The sequence below is a fragment of the Pteronotus mesoamericanus genome, unplaced genomic scaffold, assembly GCF_021234165.1.
Source record: "Pteronotus mesoamericanus isolate MK-2021 breed Mesoamerican mustached bat unplaced genomic scaffold, CSHL_Meso_final contig_228, whole genome shotgun sequence".
NCBI classification, from domain to species: Eukaryota; Metazoa; Chordata; class Mammalia; order Chiroptera; family Mormoopidae; genus Pteronotus; species Pteronotus mesoamericanus.
This window is the reverse complement of record NW_026555095.1, coordinates 1,065,519-1,087,946: the sequence shown is the minus strand read 5'-3', so window position 1 is coordinate 1,087,946 and position 22,428 is coordinate 1,065,519. Positions and strand designations below refer to the sequence as shown.

Below are 22,428 nucleotides of genomic sequence, written 5' to 3'. Positions count from 1 at the left end.
CTCATGTATTGTTTTTAAAAAACCAATAGTTTAAAAAAAATTTCCCAGGAAATAATGAGCAGTAATTGTCATGGACCTATAGCAGGCCCTAAAAAACAGAGACAGCCAAGAATCTGTCAACAGAGCAATATTCCAAATATGAAATTTGTGGTTCAAAAAATAAATATAAATGGGCTTCTCAAAGAAGTTTCTTTCATTTTCTCCCATTTCTTACTGAATTTTGCTTGTGTAAGAAGTTTGATTCTGTGATGCAAGAGCCAGCCCTGTTGGCACAAGTATGAACCATTCATGCCATTTGCCCTCTACATAAAGAGGGAATGGGGACAGGCAGGAGATATCTCAGGATGTTCACTGTTTTTTCTAAAGATAGCAATCTTTTAAAATATTTCATTATTTAAACTCCATCTGGCACTTTAGTCTCTTGAAAAATTATTACATTAGGCGTGAACTAAAGAACAAACCCTCCTGGATGCAGTTGAGATTTTACGTTCTTCCTTGGCTTGGCACATCTTTGAGATCCAGCTTACTGAGTAGAATCTTGGGGCATCTGTGGTGGGGAAACAAGTCTTCATTACAGAGTATTCTGGTTCATTTCACAAATCTCAGTGGCCAGGTAACAGCATTTGCCTTCTTGTGCTTTCTACTAGTATCATGGTAAGGAAAGAGTTTCTTTCCCAGCACTTACCCACCACCCCCAACCCCGTGTGTGGGGCATTTCACTGGTCCTTTTCTAAACGCTCTATCCACTCTGTCCTATACGAGAGATCCGGCCCGACTCTGGGCTGGCACCATGACAGGGACGGCGCCAATTCGTTCCAGGGTTGCTCGGCTGACAGTGTAGGCGTGTGAGTGCTGAGGCCGAGACTTCCTGCTGACTGAGCCATTGCTTCTGGACATAACCTGTGGTGACGACCCTCTGTTGGCTGTCACTACCAGAGTCTTATGTGGAGCTGTGATCAGATGGTTCCCATTAGCATAGATGGATGGTATGTTGGCATTGCCTGAGTGCAGGGAGAAAGACTGGCGCAAGTCACTGAAGTGGTTGAATGACTCTGTGTTTCTATGAACTTTAGGATTGTTGCTCCAGTAACGACTGTTGTAGGTATTAGAGGAGGTCAAAGTGTTGTTCTCCGAGGAGGATCTCTCGGTGTGAAATGCTTTGGCAGAACATTTAGGTGGAAGATCATCCTCTCTGAAAAGGAACAAAATAAAGTCATTATTAGGATTCACTTAAGGTTTACCCTACCAGGACTCTTTCTTCTGTGCTAAGGCTAATACGTCTGTGCGATACCAATCCTCGGGGCCACCGCAGCCCTGGTGGCCCTGGCTTCAACATTCATTTTCTTTGAGACACTGCTCCAGAAAATTTCCCTCAGCTTCTCAGTCTCCAAGGCTAGAAAAGGTAATTTCTATCTCTCAAAAGACTTATATCTTCCAATATAACTAAAAGAACACATCTGTGTGTATATTTGCTCTAAATAGGAAAACAGTCCATGTAGAACTCCACTGAGCTAGTTGCTGTTAGCTAGGAAACCAAGAGATTGGTGTAAAGAACTTCAAGAAATGGTTCGAGTTCCCTGAACTTACTGTACTTTGGGGTTTGAGAAATGACTCTGGTCTGCTGAAAAGATTTTCTCAGTAATTTTGTACTGGGATGAAATCTGTCCCTGCATACAGTCTGAACCCACAAGAATTAGAAGAAGCTAAGAGAAGTCATTCATTTAAGATGTTAATTCATTTAACATTTATTGAGTACTATTCCACTAGATGTTTCATGTAAAAAAGACACAGGTCCAACAGCCAAGAAATGTATGGTCAAATGGGGGTGAAAATCAATGCAAAGGCACATGCAACTCTGCAAGGCGGGGCAAAGGACTAGTCAGCTTATACAAGGAGGTGATGTCTGGACTAGTCTTGAGTCAGATCAAGGAATTTACTGAAGAGATGGATGAAAAAGGAAGGAGCATATCCCAGGAAGAGGGCAGAGGCTTGAGCACAGGCTCTGAGGCATGAGAGAATACAAAACAGAATGGAACACAAAGTGATCAGGGAAGTGGTGGGAGGTAAAACCAGGGAAGAAGGTGAGGGTCAGATCCTGAAGGGCTGCATGTGTAATGCTGAGTAGACTGGAGCCATTAAAGCCTTTTCAATAAGGGTATGACACGATGCAGTCTGAGACTGAGCCTGATCACTTACCCCCATTACCTCCACAATATGCCAGGAGTCACTTTTCTTTAAAGGTCGTTTTGACATTATTTCTTAAGATGATCATATTCTTGACTGAACTGTGTTTCACACAAAGCCATAATGCTTTGGCCTATCTGTGTATAGGTACTGGTATGCTATATGGTATTCCTTCTTGCTTTATGTTCTCACTTATGATATATGTCAATGTGAAACACATTGTTCTAACTTTTCTACTGTGGCTTCCACCTAATCCCACTTCCCCTAGAGATATGGGAGGAAAAAGGGGCATTATTCACTTGTGTCCTCCTAGTCCTCCCCTTTCATGATCCAGGAAATAAAGTTGACTGGAGCCATGGGGAAAAGTGTTATCACATACAAGAAAATATCATTTAGCCATTTTAACTATCTTGGCCATCACAGTCGTAAGATAAGCGAAGAAATTTCAGTTGCCTGACTGAATAGAAGTATAGAGGTTGGCTAAGCAAGACAAATTATCTAACACACAAACCTTATTTCATTAGGAATTTCTTCTTCCTCCTCCTCTTTATTTTTGCTTCTCCAGTAAAAGAATGCCCCTAAAATTAGTGCAATGCAAAAAATGATAATAACTGCACCAGTGCCAATGGCTCCAGCTATTAGTCCAATGTTCCTGGGCTGGGCTGCAAAATATATTTAAGGTATATTTAAAGAACAAAAAATTTAAAAAAGAGAGAAAGAGAAATAGTATATACCCATGCGACTTTATAAACTTAAATTTACTAAAGAATCTTCTTAAAATGTACAAAATTGCCTAAAGTATTGCATCCATATAAAGCTAAACCTCCCTTAACTTACTGTATCCCAGGTGGCTAGGACTAACACAGAGCAGGCTCATGTGTATTTAGGGAATGAACAGGTACATGACTCAGCATCAGAAAAGCCGTGCCTACAGCAGAAGAGGGAAAAGATGGTACCTGTCTAACCTGCCTGATCGGCCGGCCCCAAATGAACCCAGCAATCAGTGGGATAACTCATCACCTCATCGTAGGCAGAGTGCTTCCTTTTGTGATTAGAATTTAAATAACCCAGAATTCTCCACTGAAAAGGAAAATTTCACACTGCTTATTTATGATCAGGGTACCCAATAATTAAACTGATATAAAGGATTTGGAGAAAATACAGAAAGGTCTTGTCTTGGCCATGGCCATGAATCATTACAAATTTTATGATGTCTATAGCATAATACAATCAGAATTGATTTGATTCTAATGATTCTGAGGAGAACGACAGTTGTCATAAAGGAGATCTCATATTGCTAAGGCTGAAACATATACTAATACACTTATAAAATATTTTCAGTAATTATTAAAACCAAACAAATTTATATTTAATTTTCAAACCATCTAAAAACAATTAGGCAGTGCTCTTCATTCCCCAGTTTAACAAAGATCTTGGTTTCAGACCCACAGTGGACATCAAAATTTCATATACTTACGGGAGGTAACCTGGAGGTCCAAAAGACAGGTGCTGGTTCCAATGGCATTAGAAGCCACACACTGGTACAAACCTGAAGACAGAGCACTGATGTTCCGGATGGTGACTGTTCCTTGGACCTGGTCTGTCAGAAAAATAACAAACAAGTTAGGATTTAGGGGGAAAAATGAGAAAACCAAAGAAATCAGCAAAAGATAAGACTATAACAATAAACACTTTAGAGGTATCAATAGGGTTTTTTATTTTTGTTTTTTGCAGAGATTTTTTTTCTGTTCATGAATTTTAAAGACTAGAATCATGATGTCACATTAAAGATCTAGAGATATTCGGGGCTGCTTGTGCAGCCAAGGCAGAGTGGAGCCAGGTGCACCTCTTCAGCAAGCACCAGACTGATTCCAGCCACAAGCACATGGCCCTTTCAGAAAAGAGATGGGCTAACTCCTCAGTCTGTTACTTCACTTGGCCTGCTCTAGCATGGAAGTAATTTGTTGAAATAGAGTTGGACAATAAATGATCTTTTCATCTTCTTTCTTTTAAAGCATAGGGAAAGTTCAACATAATTTGAAAGCACAAGTGACATCACCCCCTACTATTTTAGTTTGCAGCAACATTGTATCTCATACAAACTAGGCACCTGGACTCAAATGCCCTTTAGAATAAGAAATACATGTGTGTACATTTCCACTTCAATCCTCTCTCCTTAGTTCCAGAGCCACTTCTGGATGTGTTCTAGACTCAGCCTGGGTTGCAGTCTGCCCCACCACCTACAGCTATGTGGTCTCAAATGTGTTACCTCTTCCACACCTGTTGGGTTAACCAAAAAGTTCATTCGGGGATTTTTTTTTTCATAAGATGGCTTTAGTAACACTTAGTCGTTTTTAACCTCATTCAAAACAATTTTGTTAGATTTTATTGTGACAGCTGTCATATCAGTGCACATTTAAAAAAACTGGTGAATTTTTCTGTAGTTATCTTAAAATTGAATATGAAAGAAAATACACATTTTTGGCATATTATGATTTATTATTTCAAGAAAGGTAAAAACACAACTAAAACAAAAAAAAAATTTGTGCAGTGTATGGAAAAGGTGCTGTGACTGATTGAACGTGTCAAAAGTGGTTGCAAAGTTTCATGCTGGAGATTTCTCGCTGGACAATTCTCCACGGTTGGTAGACAAACTGAAGTTGATAGTGATCAAATTGAGACATTAATTGAGAACAATCAATGTTATACCATGCAGGGCATTGTGGACATACTCAAAATATCCAAATCAATAAACTTATTGGTGAAAATGAAAAATGTGTTTTTTATTTTACAGGAAAAACCACACAGTCTTTTTGGCCAACCCAGGATTCAGAGGCACAGGATGACAGTTTGTCACTGTATCAGTAAGGTTTAGATCGCCTGGTTAAAGTGGTATCCACCTGGTCTCTTTACCATAAAGTCACAGTTGTTACACAGGGATTAGGTGAACTGATGCCCCTATCCCAAGCAGCAGAAAATCTGCACTTAATTTTTGACTCCCCAAAGACTTAACTACTAATAGCCTATTGTTAGCCAGAAGCCTTATGGATAACCTAAATAGTCAGCACATATTTTGTATATTATATACAGTGTTCTTATAATAAAGCTAGACAAAATCATAAGGAAGAGAAAATACATTTATAGTATTTATTGAAAAAAATCTGCATATAAGTGGGCCTATGCAATTCAAACCCTTGTTGTACAAGGATCAACTATACTATTTTTTTGTAATTACTAAGTAATTCATGATGACATATTTTCGAACTATTTAGATATCTTGTGCCCTATCACTTTTCCTCTTTTTTGACATCAATGATGGTAGATAATTCCATCTATCAATCCTTCTATGCACATTAATAGGCATTCTACTGTAAGAAAATGCTTTCCCTTTTCTCCCACTTATTTATGTATATCAGCAGAGATTTAAGGCTTCTCATTTTATTCAATTAATTATATATTTATATTAATGTTCAAATTGTCTCAGATTTGGCCCAAAGAAATGCCTTCAAGCTAGCTCCTATATACAAGGACAATGCTAACCCCCAAATATTATGTCCCTGTCACTAGTCATACATTTGGGGTACTCCTTGCTGGTATCAAACATTCTTTTCTCAGAGAATGCATCTTGGGTTTATATTAAGCAAATGCAAACATAGTAGTAAAGTAAATCTGAAAAAAATTCTAGTCATTTTGTGATTAAATGCTATTTTAAGATCTACTTTATTAAAGTAGCTATCAAGAGGTAAATTTAGACTTCCAGTCAAGATGGAAGGATAGGCAGATATGGCTTACCTCTTTGGCCAACCACATCAAAATTACAACTAAAATATAGAACAACCATCACTCAGAACCCCATCAAAAATTGAGTTAAACAGAGTAGACTCTGAAATAGAAGTCTGAAAACTATGAAGTGGAGTTGAATCAAAGTCTGACAACTATGGAATTAAAGAAGCCATATCCATCGAGACTAGTAGGAGGGGCGCAGCTGCCAAATGGACTGGTCACACACCTATGTGTGGTGGATAAAAATTCAGTAGGGATATCTTGGGAGCGAGGACTCCCAAACCCACACTAGGCCCCCAAACCCAGGATTCCAGTGCCAGGAAGGTATGTCCCCACAACTTCTGGCTGCAAAAACCAGTGGGGATTGAGTCACTGGAAGAAATTTCTGGAGCCCCAAGCAATTCCTCTTAAAGAGCCGACACACGGACTCACCTACTCAGACTCACTCCCTCTGAGCTCCAGCACCAGGGTGGCAGATTGAAAGGCACCATGGTATATAGGGACAAACTGAATTGTCTGGTATTATGGCAAGCAGAGGCCATTGCCCCTTTGTCAAACCCTTCCCGCACAGAGCCAGTAGGCTCGTGCCAATTCTGAGAAGCCAACAACCTAGCTGACACTGTTTGACAGGCCTTGGAGATCCCCAGAGACTCCACCCAACTTACGGGTCCACCCAAACTCCTTTTTCATATGAATGGCTGCTCTTGGCTCATACTGCCCAACTTCCTAAATCCTGTGAAACAAGCAACAGCTGACTTCAGTGAGTCCAAGGCCTGGCACTAATAGCAGCCAGATTAGAATCACTGCTTGACTTTGTCTAGGAATCTTCAAGCCCAGCACAAGTAGCAGCCATCTCAGACTGCTTTATAGCCCAGGCAGGTTGCCTGAGCGCAAAACACAGGTGGGGGCTGACCTTGGCCAGCACCCAGGAAATCCCCAGGGCCAGCACACCCAGTGAACAGCTACAGACCACACTGGAGCACCATCACTCTGTCCCTGCACAGCTGATCCTCCATGGAGAACAAGGGTTGGTGGTCAGTGATCACAGACAATCCTTGGAACTGACTGGCCTGGGTAAATAAATCCCTCCCATTGATGGATCTGCCAATAGCAACCAAGGCTCAACTATAAGTGGAAGCTGCACTCAGCCCACACAAAGGGTACATCTTGAGCACTTAGCCTGGGTGATAGGGGAGGCTGTGCTACTGGACTGTACAGGACACCTACTATATTAGGCCACTCTACCAAGACATGGAGTCAAAGCAGCTCTACCTAATACATAGAAACAAACACAGGGAGGCTTCCAAAATGAGGAGACAAAGAAACATGGCCTACATGAAAGAAGAGATCAAAACTCCTAAAAAAGAGCTAAATGAAATGGAGATAAGCAATCTATCAGATACAGAGTTTAAAACACTGGTTATAAGGATGCTCAAGGAACTTAGTGAGGACCTCAGCAGCATAAAAAAGTTCCAGTCAGAAACGAAGGCTTCACTAATTGAAATAAAGAAAAATTTACAGGGAAACAGTAGCAAAGTGGATGAAGCTGAGAATCAAATCCATGATTTGGAACATAAGGAAGTAAAAAACAACCATGTAGAACAACAGGAAGAAAAAAGAATCCAAAAAAAATGAGGATAGTGTAAGCAGCCTCTGGGACAACTTCAAGAGGTCCAACATTGTCATCATAGGGGTGCCAAAAGGAGAAGAGAAAGAGCAAGAAATTGGAAATCCATCTGAAAAAAGAGAAAGAAAACTTCCCTAATTTGGTGAAGGAAATAGACGTGCAAGTCTAGGAAGTACAGAGATTCCCAAACAAGATGGATGCAAGGAGGCCCACTCCAAGACATATCATAATTAAAATACCAAAGGTTAAAGATAAAGAGAGAATCTTAAAAGCAGCAAGAGAAGAGAAATTAGTTACCAGAAGGTTGCCAGATGGGAGGGGTGTTTGGAAGAATGGATGAAGAGGTGCGGGGATTAAGAAGTACAGATAGGTAGTTACAGAATAGCCATGGGGATGTAAAGTACAATATAGGTAATGGAGAAGCCAAAGAACTTATGCACATGACCCATGGACGTGAACAATTATGTGGGGTATGGTGGGTTCTTGGTGGACAGGGGCAAAGGGGGAAAAATCAGGACAACTGTAATAGCATAATAAATAAAATAAAGAGAGGTAAATTCAAATTAAAACTCAGACTCATGTAATGTGCATTATGACAGATGAAATTATCTAAAGTAATTATGATAACCAACCTAGAGTTTGAGTTACAGAAGACATTTTCATCTTTGCATTCAAGTTCTCTTTTATCCCTAAAGTATCAGAGAATATTTAAGTTGCAAAGAAAATATCAATAAATTTGATAGGTATACATCTATTCAGAGCCAAAAGTAAGGAAAGCTCTTTCTACAGATATTTTGCAATTTACATACAAACACTTTTAAATATTCATTTCTAATTCCAAACTCAATCCTATATTTCGAAGAAATGTTATAATAAATCATAGAATCTTAAGATGAAAAAAATCACCTTAGAGATATTGTTTAACCCCTTTATTTTACAAAAGGGTAACCCAGGCCCAAAGAGGTGAGCTGTCACAGAAAACTGTCAGAGAAAAACCTAGAATTTGAATATAATTTCAGGATTTGAAGACAAGATTTTAAACATACCACTTACAATGATGAGAGTGACAACTTAGTACACAAATAAAACTATTTAGTCCACAGTGTAGCTAAAACATTTCCCAATAAAAAAATTAAGGAACAACAGTATTGCAGTAATCATTATCAGGGTAACCCAAAAGTTATTATGGTAAAGAGAAGTTTTTTAAGTTTTTTTTTTTAATCCTCACCAGAGGACATGCTTGTTGATTTCAGGGAGTAGGGAAGGGAAGAAGATGGAGAGGAAGAGAATCATCAATGTGAGAGAGAAACATCAATCGTTCCCTCTCATACGTGCCCCGACCAAGGACAAAACTTACAACCTAGGCATGTGCCCTAACCAGGAATCGAACCTGCAACTTTTCAGTTTACTGAACACTTCAATCAACTTAGCAACACTGAAAAGGGCTGAAAATAATTTTTTAAAAATGATGAAATCTGGGATAGGTTAATTCAAAGATGATGGGAGGTCCTTTAATATTTCTGTTGGGATTCTTAAAACTTATAAGCTCTTGAAGAGGTTGGTGGTCCTGGTTCTCTAATACGTCTAACTTCATTACATGATTTGGGAATTTCCTTTCCATGACTCAAATTTATCAGGCATAAATAAGGTTGTCTTAGACCTCTTCATTAACTGCCAACTCTTTTGAAGATTTGTAAATGTGCCCTGAAAATGCTACAAGAAACAAGTTCTGCATTATAGATGATGCAACACCTGAAACTGCTGAATTTTATTTTTTTAAATAAATTTTACATATAATTCTATAATTTCCCTCATTTTACTTTATAAACTTTCCTCAAATTTTTAAGGGTGTCTCCTTTAATATCAAATTTAAAGAGCTGGTTTTACATGTAGAAAACCATCAATGATACTCATGCCTTCTCCATGTTTACCTGTCTGGTGTGATCAACTGCTGGATGATCTGGAGCATTTTCCTGTTCTCTTTCCCATCTTCCTTCTCTAATTAGACTTGAGGCTGAAAACAGGATGATTAACCCTTTCGTGATCAGGCTGATGCTTCTCACACTAAAATAAGCAGTTGTATCTGACACATGCTACAGTTAATAATACAACGAAGCTGCCATTGAGCAATTTTAAAACTTCACTATAATGGAACAGAATTTCCTTTTGTTACCATTGGATAATACAAATTTCATAAAAAATCAGGAATGAGAAGATAAAATGAAATGTTTTATCTTCTTTACAGTTAAAAACACAAAATGATCCAGATAGCTTTTTCAGCAGCTATAAATATGGCATGTTAGTTTTCAAAATCCATTAAAGTTAATTACTTTGTGAATCTTAGAATCGAAATTTTCCACAGTAACTAATTAAATGAGTAAAGCAACACCATACATACCCTGCGTGGCTGTTGGAGGTAGTTTGAGGGTATTGTCTAACTTCTCCCAAAGGTAAGTTGGTCGAGGAATGCCTTCCTCTGAGCTACAGAGCAGGATGACATCGCTGCCAATATCCTGGGATCCTTGGATTTGGCAGTGAGGGGTAGAAGGGGGAACTATAATAGGAAGAGTAAGCAATAAAGTACGCATTCACTATGAGCCAACAATAATAAAGGAAACACCCAACATTCAGTACACTAGAACCTTCTTGTTTATGGAATACATATTAGGAGACTAGCTGTTGTGAAGCCAGTGGATAGTCATGTACTATTCATAGGGCTTGAGCACAGGTACAGGGCCTACAACCTCAGTTAGCAGGGAGCAAACATGTAAAAAGTATCTTACTTTTACATTTTCAAGGTATCTTATGGTCTTGGTTTCACTCTGCTCCCTCTATATATGTTGTGTCAACATACTGCCTTTAAAAACACTACTGAATACACACATGTTCACAGCAGCATTATTCACAATAGCTAAAAGGTAGGAACAACACAAGTGTCTATAGATGGATGAATGGAGAAGCAAAATGTGGTACGTCATTACAATGAAATATTATTCAGCCTTGAAAAGTAAGAAAATTCTGACACATGCTACAACATGGATGAATCTTGAGGACATTATGCTAAGTGATATCAGCTAGTCATCAAAAGGCAAATGATGTATGACTCCACTTACATGAAGTACCTAGGGTAATCAAATTCATAGAAACAAAAAGTACAACAGTGGTTTCCAGCAGCTGGTGAGAGAATGCCATGTTGCTCTAATGAGTATAGAGTTTTAGTTTTGCAAAGTGAAAAGAGTTATGGAGAGTGGTTGCACAACAATGGGAATGTACTTAACACTACTGAACTGTACATTTAAATACTGCTAAGATGGTATATTTTATGTTATGTGTATTTGACCATAACTAATTTTTTTAATTACTGAAAAAGGCCACTTGTAGAGAAGATATTTCAAGGAAAAGCAACCACTTATTCTTCTGGCTACTCTCTGACTAAGACCACTGAACAAGGTTCTTTATTGCTTTACAAACAAAAACCAGGCAGACCCACTTCATACCTAACCTGCTTAAAGGTGCAGGAAGTTAAGGTAGGGTCCAGGTCTACTTACTGCTTGATAGTAAGACAGTGCATTTTCTAATCATTAAGGTAGATAAAGACACAAAAAACATGAAACAAAAAAAAAAACCACCAAAGAAAAAGAACACTAAAGGAAGAAGGTGGTTATAGAGAAGGAAAGGAAGGAAGGAAAGGAGAGAAGGAGGCAGAGAGGGAGGAAAGAAAGAAAGAGAGAGTCAGAGATGGAGAAAGGGAGTGAGGAAGTGATAAACTAAGCCCATGGCAGTAGAGATTAAATCCAAGTAATGATGTACTTGTAATGCTAATAGCTTTTCAATAATTGTGTTCAATCTTGCAAAAATGAATAAATGAATTAATTAATTAATTAATGAAAAATAAATGCCGTATATAGAGGGACCAGGAAAGGAGGTAGGTGGAGAAAGAGAGACCAATGAGAGTAATTTATAGGTAGGAACACTAAAAAATTGCAGGGCACTCAAACTGCTATGATGGGATAAACCAGTCTACTCAATTTACTGCCTTCAACATTGCTACTGTGGTGCTATGAGGGGAAACCAAAATAATACTTTGAAGGTAGCACTAACTATAAAATAAATTGCAGGCTTTTTCCCCTTCCATTAAAAAATAAAAAAAGACTTGGAGATAAATAGAGGGACTTCAAGATGGCAGAGGAGTGAACAGAACTCACACTGACCACCCCCCAGGACCAGTCTGGAATTACAACTAAATTGTGGAGAAATCACCTGGAAAAACATTGAACAATAGTGAGAGAGGAACCTTAAAACCTTGGATGGACAGAGAATTGGCTTTAGCACAACCTAACTGGTAAGAAGTATAGTAGAGACTCGAGAAGGTAGATAGGGCACCCATGGGCAGTAGCACCAGAAGGATATCTAAATGGCCAATTGGATCCCCTGAGAAGAGTGGGGTCTGAACCATAGATGGGGATCTCCAGGATACAGCACCAGAGCCCATAAAGTACTCAGATAACAGCCAGCTGCAAAAAGCAGCAGGGTTGCTCTATGCCAGAGACAGGTACCTAGAGATGCAAAGAGCCATTTAAAGGGCCAAGATATAAATTTTTTTTTGGTAGCCACATACCCTGGGCTCTGGCAAAGGCCAGGGCAGAGTGAGCTGGAGACACCTGAGGAGAGACTGGAGAAGGAGGCTTTAGGGAGAGAACTGAATGACCAGCTGGCAGGATGCTGGTGCTGGCTCCTCTCTCATACAACAGCAGCATGAGAGGAAACAATAGCCCCACCCAGAAGAGAGACTCTACCCCGCCGTGTGGTACCTAAGCCTGACTGCTGAGTGCAGAGTGACTATATTAACAACTGCTGGAGACAGCCACAAACAGTAGATTCCGGGAAGTCTCTAAAAGACTGCCTAAGGTCAGGCGGGATCAAGAAGTGACATCCTCAGAGGAAGATCCAGAAAGAAAAAAAAAAAAGAGTGGTCTCCTATGATCGTTCACACAACAAATTCAGGAAGTCAAGACTGATCAATTTAAGAAGCAGAAACAAAAAAGAAAAGTCTCACAAATAATGGGAAGACAAAGAAACACCTCCCAATCGAAGGGAAAGGAGGACTCCCCACAAAGAGAACTAAATGAAATAGAGGCAAGTAAACTATCAGATACTGAGTTCAAAACAACGGTTCAAAAGAAGCTCAGTGAGTTCAGTGAGCTCAAAGAAAATTACCAAAAACTACAGGGGAACCAGGAGGAACTTACTGGAAACTATATTAGCATGAAAAAAAGACATAAAAATTATCAATAAGAGACAAGAGGGAAGAAAGAATACAATTTCTGAACTGAAGAACACAGTAGAAGGAATCAAAAGCAGACTACATAACACAAAGGATCAAATCAGCAAGCTGGAGGACAGTGTAGCAAAAGGTTCCAGAAAGACCAAGACAATGAAAAAAGACTCAAAAAGAATGAAGAGGTGTTTAGGGAAATGTAGGACAATCAGAAACAACAGGGATATTGAGGAACTGAACAACACATTAGACCAAATAGACTTAAGTGATAGAAATAGCTTTCATCCCAAACTAACAAAATACACGTTCTTTTCAAATGCCCATGGAAAATTTTCAAAGAAAGACCACATGATAGAAAGAACACAAAACAAGCCTCAAAAAATTCAGGAAAACTGAAATCATAACAAGCATTTTCTCAGACTGCAAGGGCTTGAAACTAGAAACCAACTTCAAGGAAAAAACTCAAAGACATTCAAACTCATGGACACTGGAGAGAATGCTATTAAACAAACAATGGGTCAATAATGACATCAAAGAAGAAATCAAAAAGTTTCTAGAAACAAATGAAAATGAACACACAACAGTCCAAAACCTATGGAACACAGCAAAGGCAGTCCTGAGAGGGAAGTTCATAGCAACACAGGCCTACCTAAAAAACATAGAAACATCTCAAATAAAAAACCTAACCCTACATCTTCAAGAAATGGAGAAACAAAAACAAACTAAGCCCAGAACAAGTAGAAGGAAGGAAATAATCAAGATCAGAGCAGAACTGAATGACATGGAGATGAAAGGAGCAATTAAAAGGATCAACGAATCCAGGAGCTGGTTCTTTGAAAAGATAAACAAAATCAACAAGCCCTTAAACAGGTTCATCAAGAGAAAAAGGAGGGGACCCAAATAAATAATATCAGAAATGAAAGAGGAGAAATAACAACTGATAACACAGCAATACAAAGGATTGTAAGAAATTATTTTGAACAATTATATGCCAAGAAATTTGAAAACCTGGCTGAAATGGACAAATTTATAGAAAAATATAACCTTCAAACACTGAATGAAGAAGAAGCAGAAAGCCTGAACAGACTGGTAACAGCTGGTGAAATTGAAACAGCAATCAAAAAACTCCCAGTACACAAAAGCCCTTGACCGGATACTTTCACAGGAGAATTTTACGAAACATTTAAGGAAGAGCTAACTCCTGTCCTTCTCAGACTATTCCAAAAAACCCAAGAAGAGGAAAGACTCCCAAACTCTGTTTATGGGGTCAGCATCACCCTAATCCCAAAACCAGATAAAGACACAACCAAGAAAGAAAACTGCAGGCCATTATCACTGATGAACATAGACGCTAAAATCCTCAACAAAATATCGGCAAACCACATCCAGCAATACATTAAAAAGATCATCCACCATGATCAAGTGCGATTCATCCCAGGGATGCAAGGATGGTTCAATATTCGCAAACCAATAAATGTAGTACATCACATAAATAAAAAGAAAGAAAAAATCACATGATCATATCAATAGATGTGAAAAAGCATTTGATAAGGCACAGGCACCCATTTATGATAAAAACACTCAGCAAAGTGGGAATTGAGGGGGAATACCTCAACACAATAAAGGCCATATATGAAAAACTTACAGTCAACATCATACTCAATGGAGAAAAACTAAAAGCTTTCCCACTAAGATCAGGAACAAGACAAGGATGTCCACTTTCACCACTCCTATTCAACATAGTACTGGAAGCCCTAGCCACAGCAGTCAGACAAGAAAAAGAAATAAAAGGCATCCAAATTGGAGAGGAAGTAAAATTATTGTTTGCAGATGACATGATAGTGTATATGGAAAACCCCACAGACTCCACCAAAAAACTACTCTACCTAGTGAGTGAATTTGGCAAAAGTCAATATTCAGAAATCAAAGGCCTTTTTGTATACCAACAATGAAATATCAGAATCAGAAAGCAGAAAAAAATCCCATTTGTTATAGCAACAAGAAAAATAAAGTACCTAGGGATAAACTTAACCAAGGAGGTAAAAGACCTGTACACAGAAAACTATATAACACTAAAGAAGGAAATTAAGGAAGACACAAATAAATGGAAGCTTATACTATATTCATGGATTGGAAGAATTAACATCATCAAAATATCTATACTACTCAAAGCAATTTATAGAGTCAACGCCATCCGTATTAAAATACCAATGACGTATTTCACAGATATAGAACAAACATTTCAAAAATTTATGTGGAACTATAAATGACCCTGAATAGTCACAGCCATTTTGAGAAAGAAAAACAAAGTAGGAGGGATCACAATACCTGACATCAAACTATATATATTACAAGGCCACTATAATTGAAACTGTCTGGTACAGGCATAAGAAGAGACACATAGATCAATGGAACACAACAGAGAGCACAGAAATAAACCCATGTCTTTATGGTCAATTAATATTCAACGAAGGGGTAAGAAGGACAAAATGGAATAAAAATAACCAATTCAACAAATGGTGTTGGGAGAGCTGGACGGCTACATGCAAAAAATTGAAATTGGATCATCAGCTGACACCATACACAAAAATAAACTCAAGATGGATAAAAGGCTTAAACATAACTCGCAACAGCATAAAATTCCTAGAGGAGAATATAGGCAGAAACTCAGATATCCCATGCAAGAATATTTTTGCCAATATGTCCCCTAGAGCAGGGGACATAAAGGAAAGAATAAACAAATGGAACTTCATCAAAATAAGAAGCTTCTGTGCCGCTAAAGAAAACATCAGCAAAATGAAAAGGGAACCAACCATATGGGAAAACATATTTGCCAATGATGCCTCGGACAGGGGTTTGATCTACAAAATATATAAAGAACTCATATGACTCCACTCTAGGAACACAAACAAACATTGAAAAATGGGCAAAGGACCTAAACAGACACTTCTCCAAGGAGGACATACACAGGGCCCAGAGACATATGAAAGGATTCTCATCATCACTAGTCATCAGAAAAATGCAAATTAAAACCATAATGAGATACCATTTCACACCAGTCAGAATGGCCATCATAAACAAATCAACAGACAACAAGTGCTATTGAGGTTGTAGAGAAAAGCGAACCCTAGTACACTGTTAGCAGGAATGCAGACTGGTGCAGCCACTGTGGAAAACACTTTGGAATTTCCTCAAAAAGCTAAAAATGGAACTGCCTTTTGACCCAGAGATTCCACTGCTGGGATTATACCCTAAGAATCCCGAAACACCAATTCAAAAGAACCTATACACCCCAATGTTCATAGCAGCACATTTTTCAATAGCCAAGTGCTAGAAGCAATCTAAGTGCCCATCAGTAAATGAGTGGATCAAAAAGCTATGGTGCATTTACATGATGGAATACCATGCCGCAGAAAGAGCTACTACCCTTTACAACAGCATGGATGGAACTGGAGAGCATTATGCTATGTGAAATAGCCAGGGGGTTGAAGACAAATACCGTATGATCTCACCTGTAAGTGGAACCTAAGCAACAAAGCAAATAAGTAAGGAAAATATAACTAGCAACATTGAAAGAAAAAACAAACCAAAGGTAATGAGAGGGATGGAGGGAGGGGTGTAACAGGGAAAAGAAGGGGAAGGGTCAAATCAAGGAACATGTATAAAGGACCCATGGACAAAGCCAAAGTGGGCAAGGATTGAGAGTGGGAGGTGGGGGTGGTTGGGGCTGGGGAAAGTGGTGGTAGGAAAATGGAGACACATGTATTTGAACAAGAAAAAAACAATAAATAAATAAATAAAATAAACTTAGAGAATATGGGAAACTAGTTATCTAACTTACAGGTATAAGCATCAGAATAATATTAAATTCCAATAGTACTCAGCACTCAATTTTAAAGTCTATAATTTTAATATGTTAGAATGAGTAATTCTTTTAGGATAGAAATCTCCAACTTCATTCTTAGTCTCCTTATTCTATTTGAAAACTAGAACAAGGCACCGTGGATACAGCATAGCCTCACCCAAAGAAGAAAAATGGCAACAACCTCCAATACTGATGTCCTCAAATGACTCAGTAATGGAAAAGAAAAGGTGAGAGTTTGCCAAGGAACATGTATGTAGATTCTGAGATTCGAGTAGGATGATAGACCATCAAAAGCATCAGTTTTTCCTATTGATAAGTACTTCCTCAGTCTCCCAAAATGAACTGAACTTAGCCACTTCTACCAGAAGTATCCATTTCGGAGGTAGTGGAATTGAGAAATAAAATGTTTAGAAAGAATTTAATTGAGTATTAGATAATCTAACTTGCCAGTATAATGGAAAGAATACTGATTTGAATAAAGAGACCTACATTTTTAATCTAAGCTTTATTGTTGTTTATTGTCTGTATAACTTTGGAAAAGGCCCTGAGTCTATTTGGTCTTGGTATTAAGACCAAATTGACCATAGACCAGTGTGGAACAGAATAGAAAGTCCAGAAATAAGCCCAGATCTATATGGGCATCTAATAGTTGACAAAGGGGGCAGAAGCATAAAATGGAACAATAATAGCCTCTTCAACAAATGGTGTTGGGAGAGCTGGACGGCTACATGCAAAAAATTGAGATTGGATCATCAGCTGATCCCATACACAAAAATAAACTCAAGATGGATAAAAGACTTAAATATAACTCGCAACACCATAAAAGTTGTAGAGGAGAACATTGTCAGGAAACTCTCAGATATCCCACGCAGCAATTTTTTCACGGATATGTCTCCTAAAGCAAGGGACATAAAGGAAAGAATAAACAAGTGGGATCTCATCAAAATAAGAAGCTTCTGCACAGCTAAAGAAAACATCAGCAAAACGAAAAGGGAACCAACCATATGGGAAAATATATTTGCCAATGATGCCTCAGACAGGGGTTTGATCTCCAAGATATATAAAGAACTCACTTTACTCCACTCCAAGAAGACAAACGATCCAATCAAAAAGTGGGCAAAGGACCTGGGCAGATGCTTTTCCTAGGAGGAGATACAGAGGGCCCAGAGACATTTGAAAGGATGCTCGGCATCACTAGCCATCAGAGAAATGTAGATCAAAACCACCATGAGGTACCACCTCACACCAGTCACAATGGCCATCATAAACAGATCAACAAACAGCAGGTGCTGGCGAGGCTGTGGAGAAAAGGGAACACTAGTACACTGCTGGTGGGAATGCAGAGTGGTGCAGCCATTGCAGAAAGCAGTGTGGAATTTCCTTAAAAAGCTGAAAATGGAACTGCCTTTTGACCCAGCGATTCCCCTGCTGGGACTATACCCTAAGAATCCCAAAACGCCAATTCAAAAGAACCTATGCACCTCAATGTTCATAGCAGCACAATTTGCAATAGCCTAGTGTTTGTTGGAAGCAACCTAAATGCCCATCAGTAGATGACTGGATCAAAAAACTATGGTACATTTATACAATGGAATACTACGCAGCAGAAAAAAAAGAACTACTATACTTCACGACAGCATGGATGGAACTCGAGAGCATTATGCTAAGCCAAATAAGCCTGGGGGTGAAAGACAAATACCACATGATCTCACCTATAAGTGGAACCTAACCAACAATACAAAGATGCAAGGAAAATAGGACCAGCAACACTCAAAGGAAAAGAAAACAACAGAGACAAGAGGGAAGGAGGGAGGCGGGGGCAGGGGGGAAAAGGAAGGGAAGGGGAATGTCAAGGAACATATAGCAAGGACTCATGGACAAAACCAAAGGGGAAGAGTTGAGGGAGGGAGGGAGCACAGGAAAGTGGTGAGAGGAAGGCAGAGACAAATATATTTGAAAAAATAAATAAATTTTTAAAAAATGAAAATTAGAGAAAAAAGAAAAAAAGAAGACCAAATTGATTATATAATTTATCATTTAAACCAGGATACTTTTGAGAATGAAAGGAAGTATGAATAAAATTATGCCAGGAAAAGAGATGTACACCAAGAACTGTAGTGAGCCTACTGGTTACACAGACATAAAGTAATAGTTAACATATTTCCACATATGCTGAGATTTGTGTTTCATACTCATAATAAATAATTCTTGATTGAATTTGCTCTCAACAATAGTCCTATCTTGCAGAAGCTTAAGGAAAGTGAGAGGCCACTTACGATGGTACTTTATACCACCTTTAGGGAGCTACCTGAAACAGTGAGGGTGGGGAGACTAAGAGGATTGCAGAAGTAGTTAAGGTGCGCTAAGAGGAGAGAAGAAAGGAGGAAGACACAAGCAGATGGAGAGTACAGGACAGGCAGAAGTAAATATGCTTCAGAGGAGATTCACACATAAAGCCAAAGTGCTTGGAACATTTCCTGTCACTCACCTAAAACTGTGAGACCGGTGACCCCAATGTTCCTGCCCCCTCTATCTGGAAGGTTGTTAACCAAACACTGATAGGTGCCTGTATCTGATAGCTGAGTGTTGTTAATGAAGATAGAGACATTGGTGGCTGGCATGGTGCCTGTAAATCCTACCCTACCATGGAACTGGGCGGCACCGTCAAACATCTGTCCACCCTGATACAGAATGACCTGCAAAAAAAGCAAAGTAAATAAATCGGCCACTGCATCTCCTTCCAGACACATTACAACTATCTAGTAGACAAGAGACTGCACCAAACATTAAGAAATTTTATTTATTAGAGTTGTCATCAAGTTCTTACTATAACTATGTCCATAAGTACTTAGGGATTCTAAATTCTTACATACCAAAGTGGAATAACATTGTTTCCTTACCTAACTCATCAGAATATAGAAAGCATCTTTATGCTATGCTACTATCAGCCCATAAATATTTTTACCAGTTCAAAAAGTTCCAAATTAAAATATTTTTAAATTAGCACTGCCATTCTCATGCTTGCTAGGTCACAAAATAATAGATCACAGTTAATGACCAAATATAGATGAATGTCATAAAAGGGAAGAAGAGTTATAAGCCCATCATTGCTGTTCTTGTGTCATCTTCTATTATTAAAGTTAACTGTTTATGGGAGAGGACTTAGAATTGTGTTGCAAAAAGCCCTTTGAGCTCAGAGTGAGGGACCTGGTTCTATTCCAGCTCTACCAGTAAATGTCTGCGTAACTGTGGTCGTCTGTCTTTGCCTCTTTGACTCAATCATTGACTCCTAAAATGATAAGCCTGAACAAAATGATCTCAAAGTCTCAGTCCAATTACAAAAGTTCTATAGCTTAAAGAAATACAAGAAGTTTCTATTAAATATGTCTATTCATTCACTCACCAGAAGAAGGCATAGGAGGTTATATCCTTACCCTTTCCTGACAATCCTTCCCTTCAGGAAATTTAGCTTATCAAATATATTTAGGTAGTAATAAGCTTATTGAAGCAGAAGAACTTCATATAAGGAAGAAGTTAACTTATGGAATGAAGGTATAGCCATAATCACAATTCATTAATTTTCTGAGCATTATTTTCTGCAGTGGGTATCACATATTATGGGTCTTTTACCCATAATTGATATACCTTATTAGGTAGTAGCTTCTAATTTCATGTACCCTATTTGAGGCTCCAGTATGCCTGGCTGGCTTTGTTTATTTGAAAGTATTTGTTAAATTAGCCAAATAATTCAAGTACTATTATATAATGTTACTTTCTTATTATTATCACATCTCATCCACCTATGTTAGTTCCAGTCTCTTCCTTTCCAAATATATTTTGCTTTGGTATATATTGTCTTGGTATTCCTGTCAATGATGTTTTTTGATGAAACTCCAGGTTCCTACATAAAATTCTCCAAAAAATCCCCTTGACATCTGCTATTTTTTTTTAGGTCTTTTAAAAAGAGGATTGCTTCTTCTGACACTTGACTACTAATACAGGAGCAAGACTTAAAACAGCAGCAGCACATAAAGTGCCACCTTTCTCTAGAAATCAAATATGTACTCAGGATGCTTTCCTACTTGCCTCCTTTAAAAAGATTAATATTCTAGAGTAGCACAGGATGGAAGAGGAGTACCTGCTCAGGCTGATTGGCATTGGCAAGAGGAATGACCATCCAAATGACATTGAGGTTAATGAGGGCAGCGTTGGTGGTGAAAGTACAGGGCAGGACTGCTGTCTGACCGCGGGCCACTTGGATACTCCCAGGGCTCTCGGAGACTTCCAGGGAAGCTGCAACACCTACAGAAGAACCAATAGGAGGTTATGTCTCTCCCTTTCCTGACAGAAAGGTCAGCGTGTTTCACATTATCAATAATGTACACGGACTGATACAACAGTCTTACTAAACAACTACTAACCAGTCACTGAGTCGAAGTAAAAAAATTGTTCCTTTTTTTCTTTACCTCTTAGTAACTATAAATGAAAAATATTAGAGGCTACTTATTCTATTTTTTAAGACACTACTTGGCAAACATTTGGCCAGATTCAAATATAATATGGGAGAATTCAACTGATAGGATTTGAGCAAAACTTGAAATGAGAAATAAGCTGATTTTTTTAAAGCATCATAACAATAGCACAATTGTAAAGTTAAGTGTTTATATATAAATCTAATAATATATGTGCAGGAACTATAACCTGAAAACTATAAGTTGCTGATGAAATAAATCAAATGAAACTAAATAAATGGACAGATATACAATGTTCATGGATTGGAAGATTCAATATTGTTAAGATGAAAATTTTCCCAAATCGATCTATAGATTCAGAGCAATCCCAATCAATACTCCAGCAGGCTTTCTGTTGATACTAACTAATTCTAAAATACAAGAAAAGGGAAAGTGCTAGAATAGCCAGAAGAATATTGAAAAAAAGAATTTGGAGAATTCACACTATCTGATTACAGAATTTGCCATAGAGTTATAGTAATCAAGACAGTATGGTACCAGAATAAAGATGGGCCACAAGAAAAATGGCACAGGACTTAGGGTTCTGAAATAAGCCCTTCTATTTATGGTCAAGTGCTTTTCAACAATCGTACAAGACAAACAGGAAAAAGAATAATCTTTTCAATAAATAGTGTGAGAACAATTCAATATTAATATGCAAAAATGTAACTCAGATCCTTACCTCATAACACTCACAAAAATCAACTCAAAATGTACCACAGACCTAAATGTAAGAGCTAAAACTGTAAAACTTCTTGAAATAAACTGAGAAAACCTTTGTAACCTTGAGTCAGTCCAAGATGTCTTAGATATAGCACCCATACCATAAAACATAAAACAACTACTGGACTGCATTAAAATTTTTAAGCTTATGTGATTCAAAACATTTAATTTAAAAAATAAATTACTAAGGTACAGACTTGAAAAAAATATTTATAAATCACATATTTGATAAAGGACTTGTATACAGAATACATAAAGAACCATCACAACTCAATAATAAAAAGACAAACAACCTATTAAAATGGGTAAAATATGCTCAACATTATTACTCATTAGGAAGGATACTGCATAGTAAAACCACAGTAAGATACCTTTACACATCCACTGTAATGGCTATAGCTAAGACAACACCAAGTGCTGTCAAGGATGTAGAGAAACTGGAATCTTCACTCACTGC

The 22,428-nt window shown here is 38.2% G+C and overlaps 1 protein-coding gene across 3 annotated transcripts in view; it reads right to left on the bottom strand.

The window, feature by feature from the left end:
• Positions 1-467: 467 nt before the first annotated feature.
• The window catches only part of IGSF11 (immunoglobulin superfamily member 11), a 161,653-nt gene continuing 139,692 nt past the window's right edge, over positions 468-22,428 (bottom strand). The window contains exons 2-8 of one of the 3 annotated variants that reach the window (XM_054572324.1): positions 20,876-21,039; positions 19,226-19,433; positions 9,993-10,148; positions 9,526-9,608; positions 3,662-3,779; positions 2,696-2,846; positions 468-1,192 (exon numbers count right to left, since the gene is read on the bottom strand). In XM_054572324.1, coding sequence (XP_054428299.1) covers positions 754-1,192; positions 2,696-2,846; positions 3,662-3,779; positions 9,526-9,608; positions 9,993-10,148; positions 19,226-19,433; positions 20,876-20,914 — 1,194 coding nt within the window. In that variant the 5' untranslated portion in view covers positions 20,915-21,039 and the 3' untranslated portion in view covers positions 468-753. Of the gene's footprint in view, positions 1,193-2,695; positions 2,847-3,661; positions 3,785-9,525; positions 9,609-9,992; positions 10,149-19,225; positions 19,434-20,875; positions 21,040-22,428 lie in introns of those variants that run through there. The other 2 variants (XM_054572323.1, XM_054572325.1) reach the window with 2 other exon arrangements.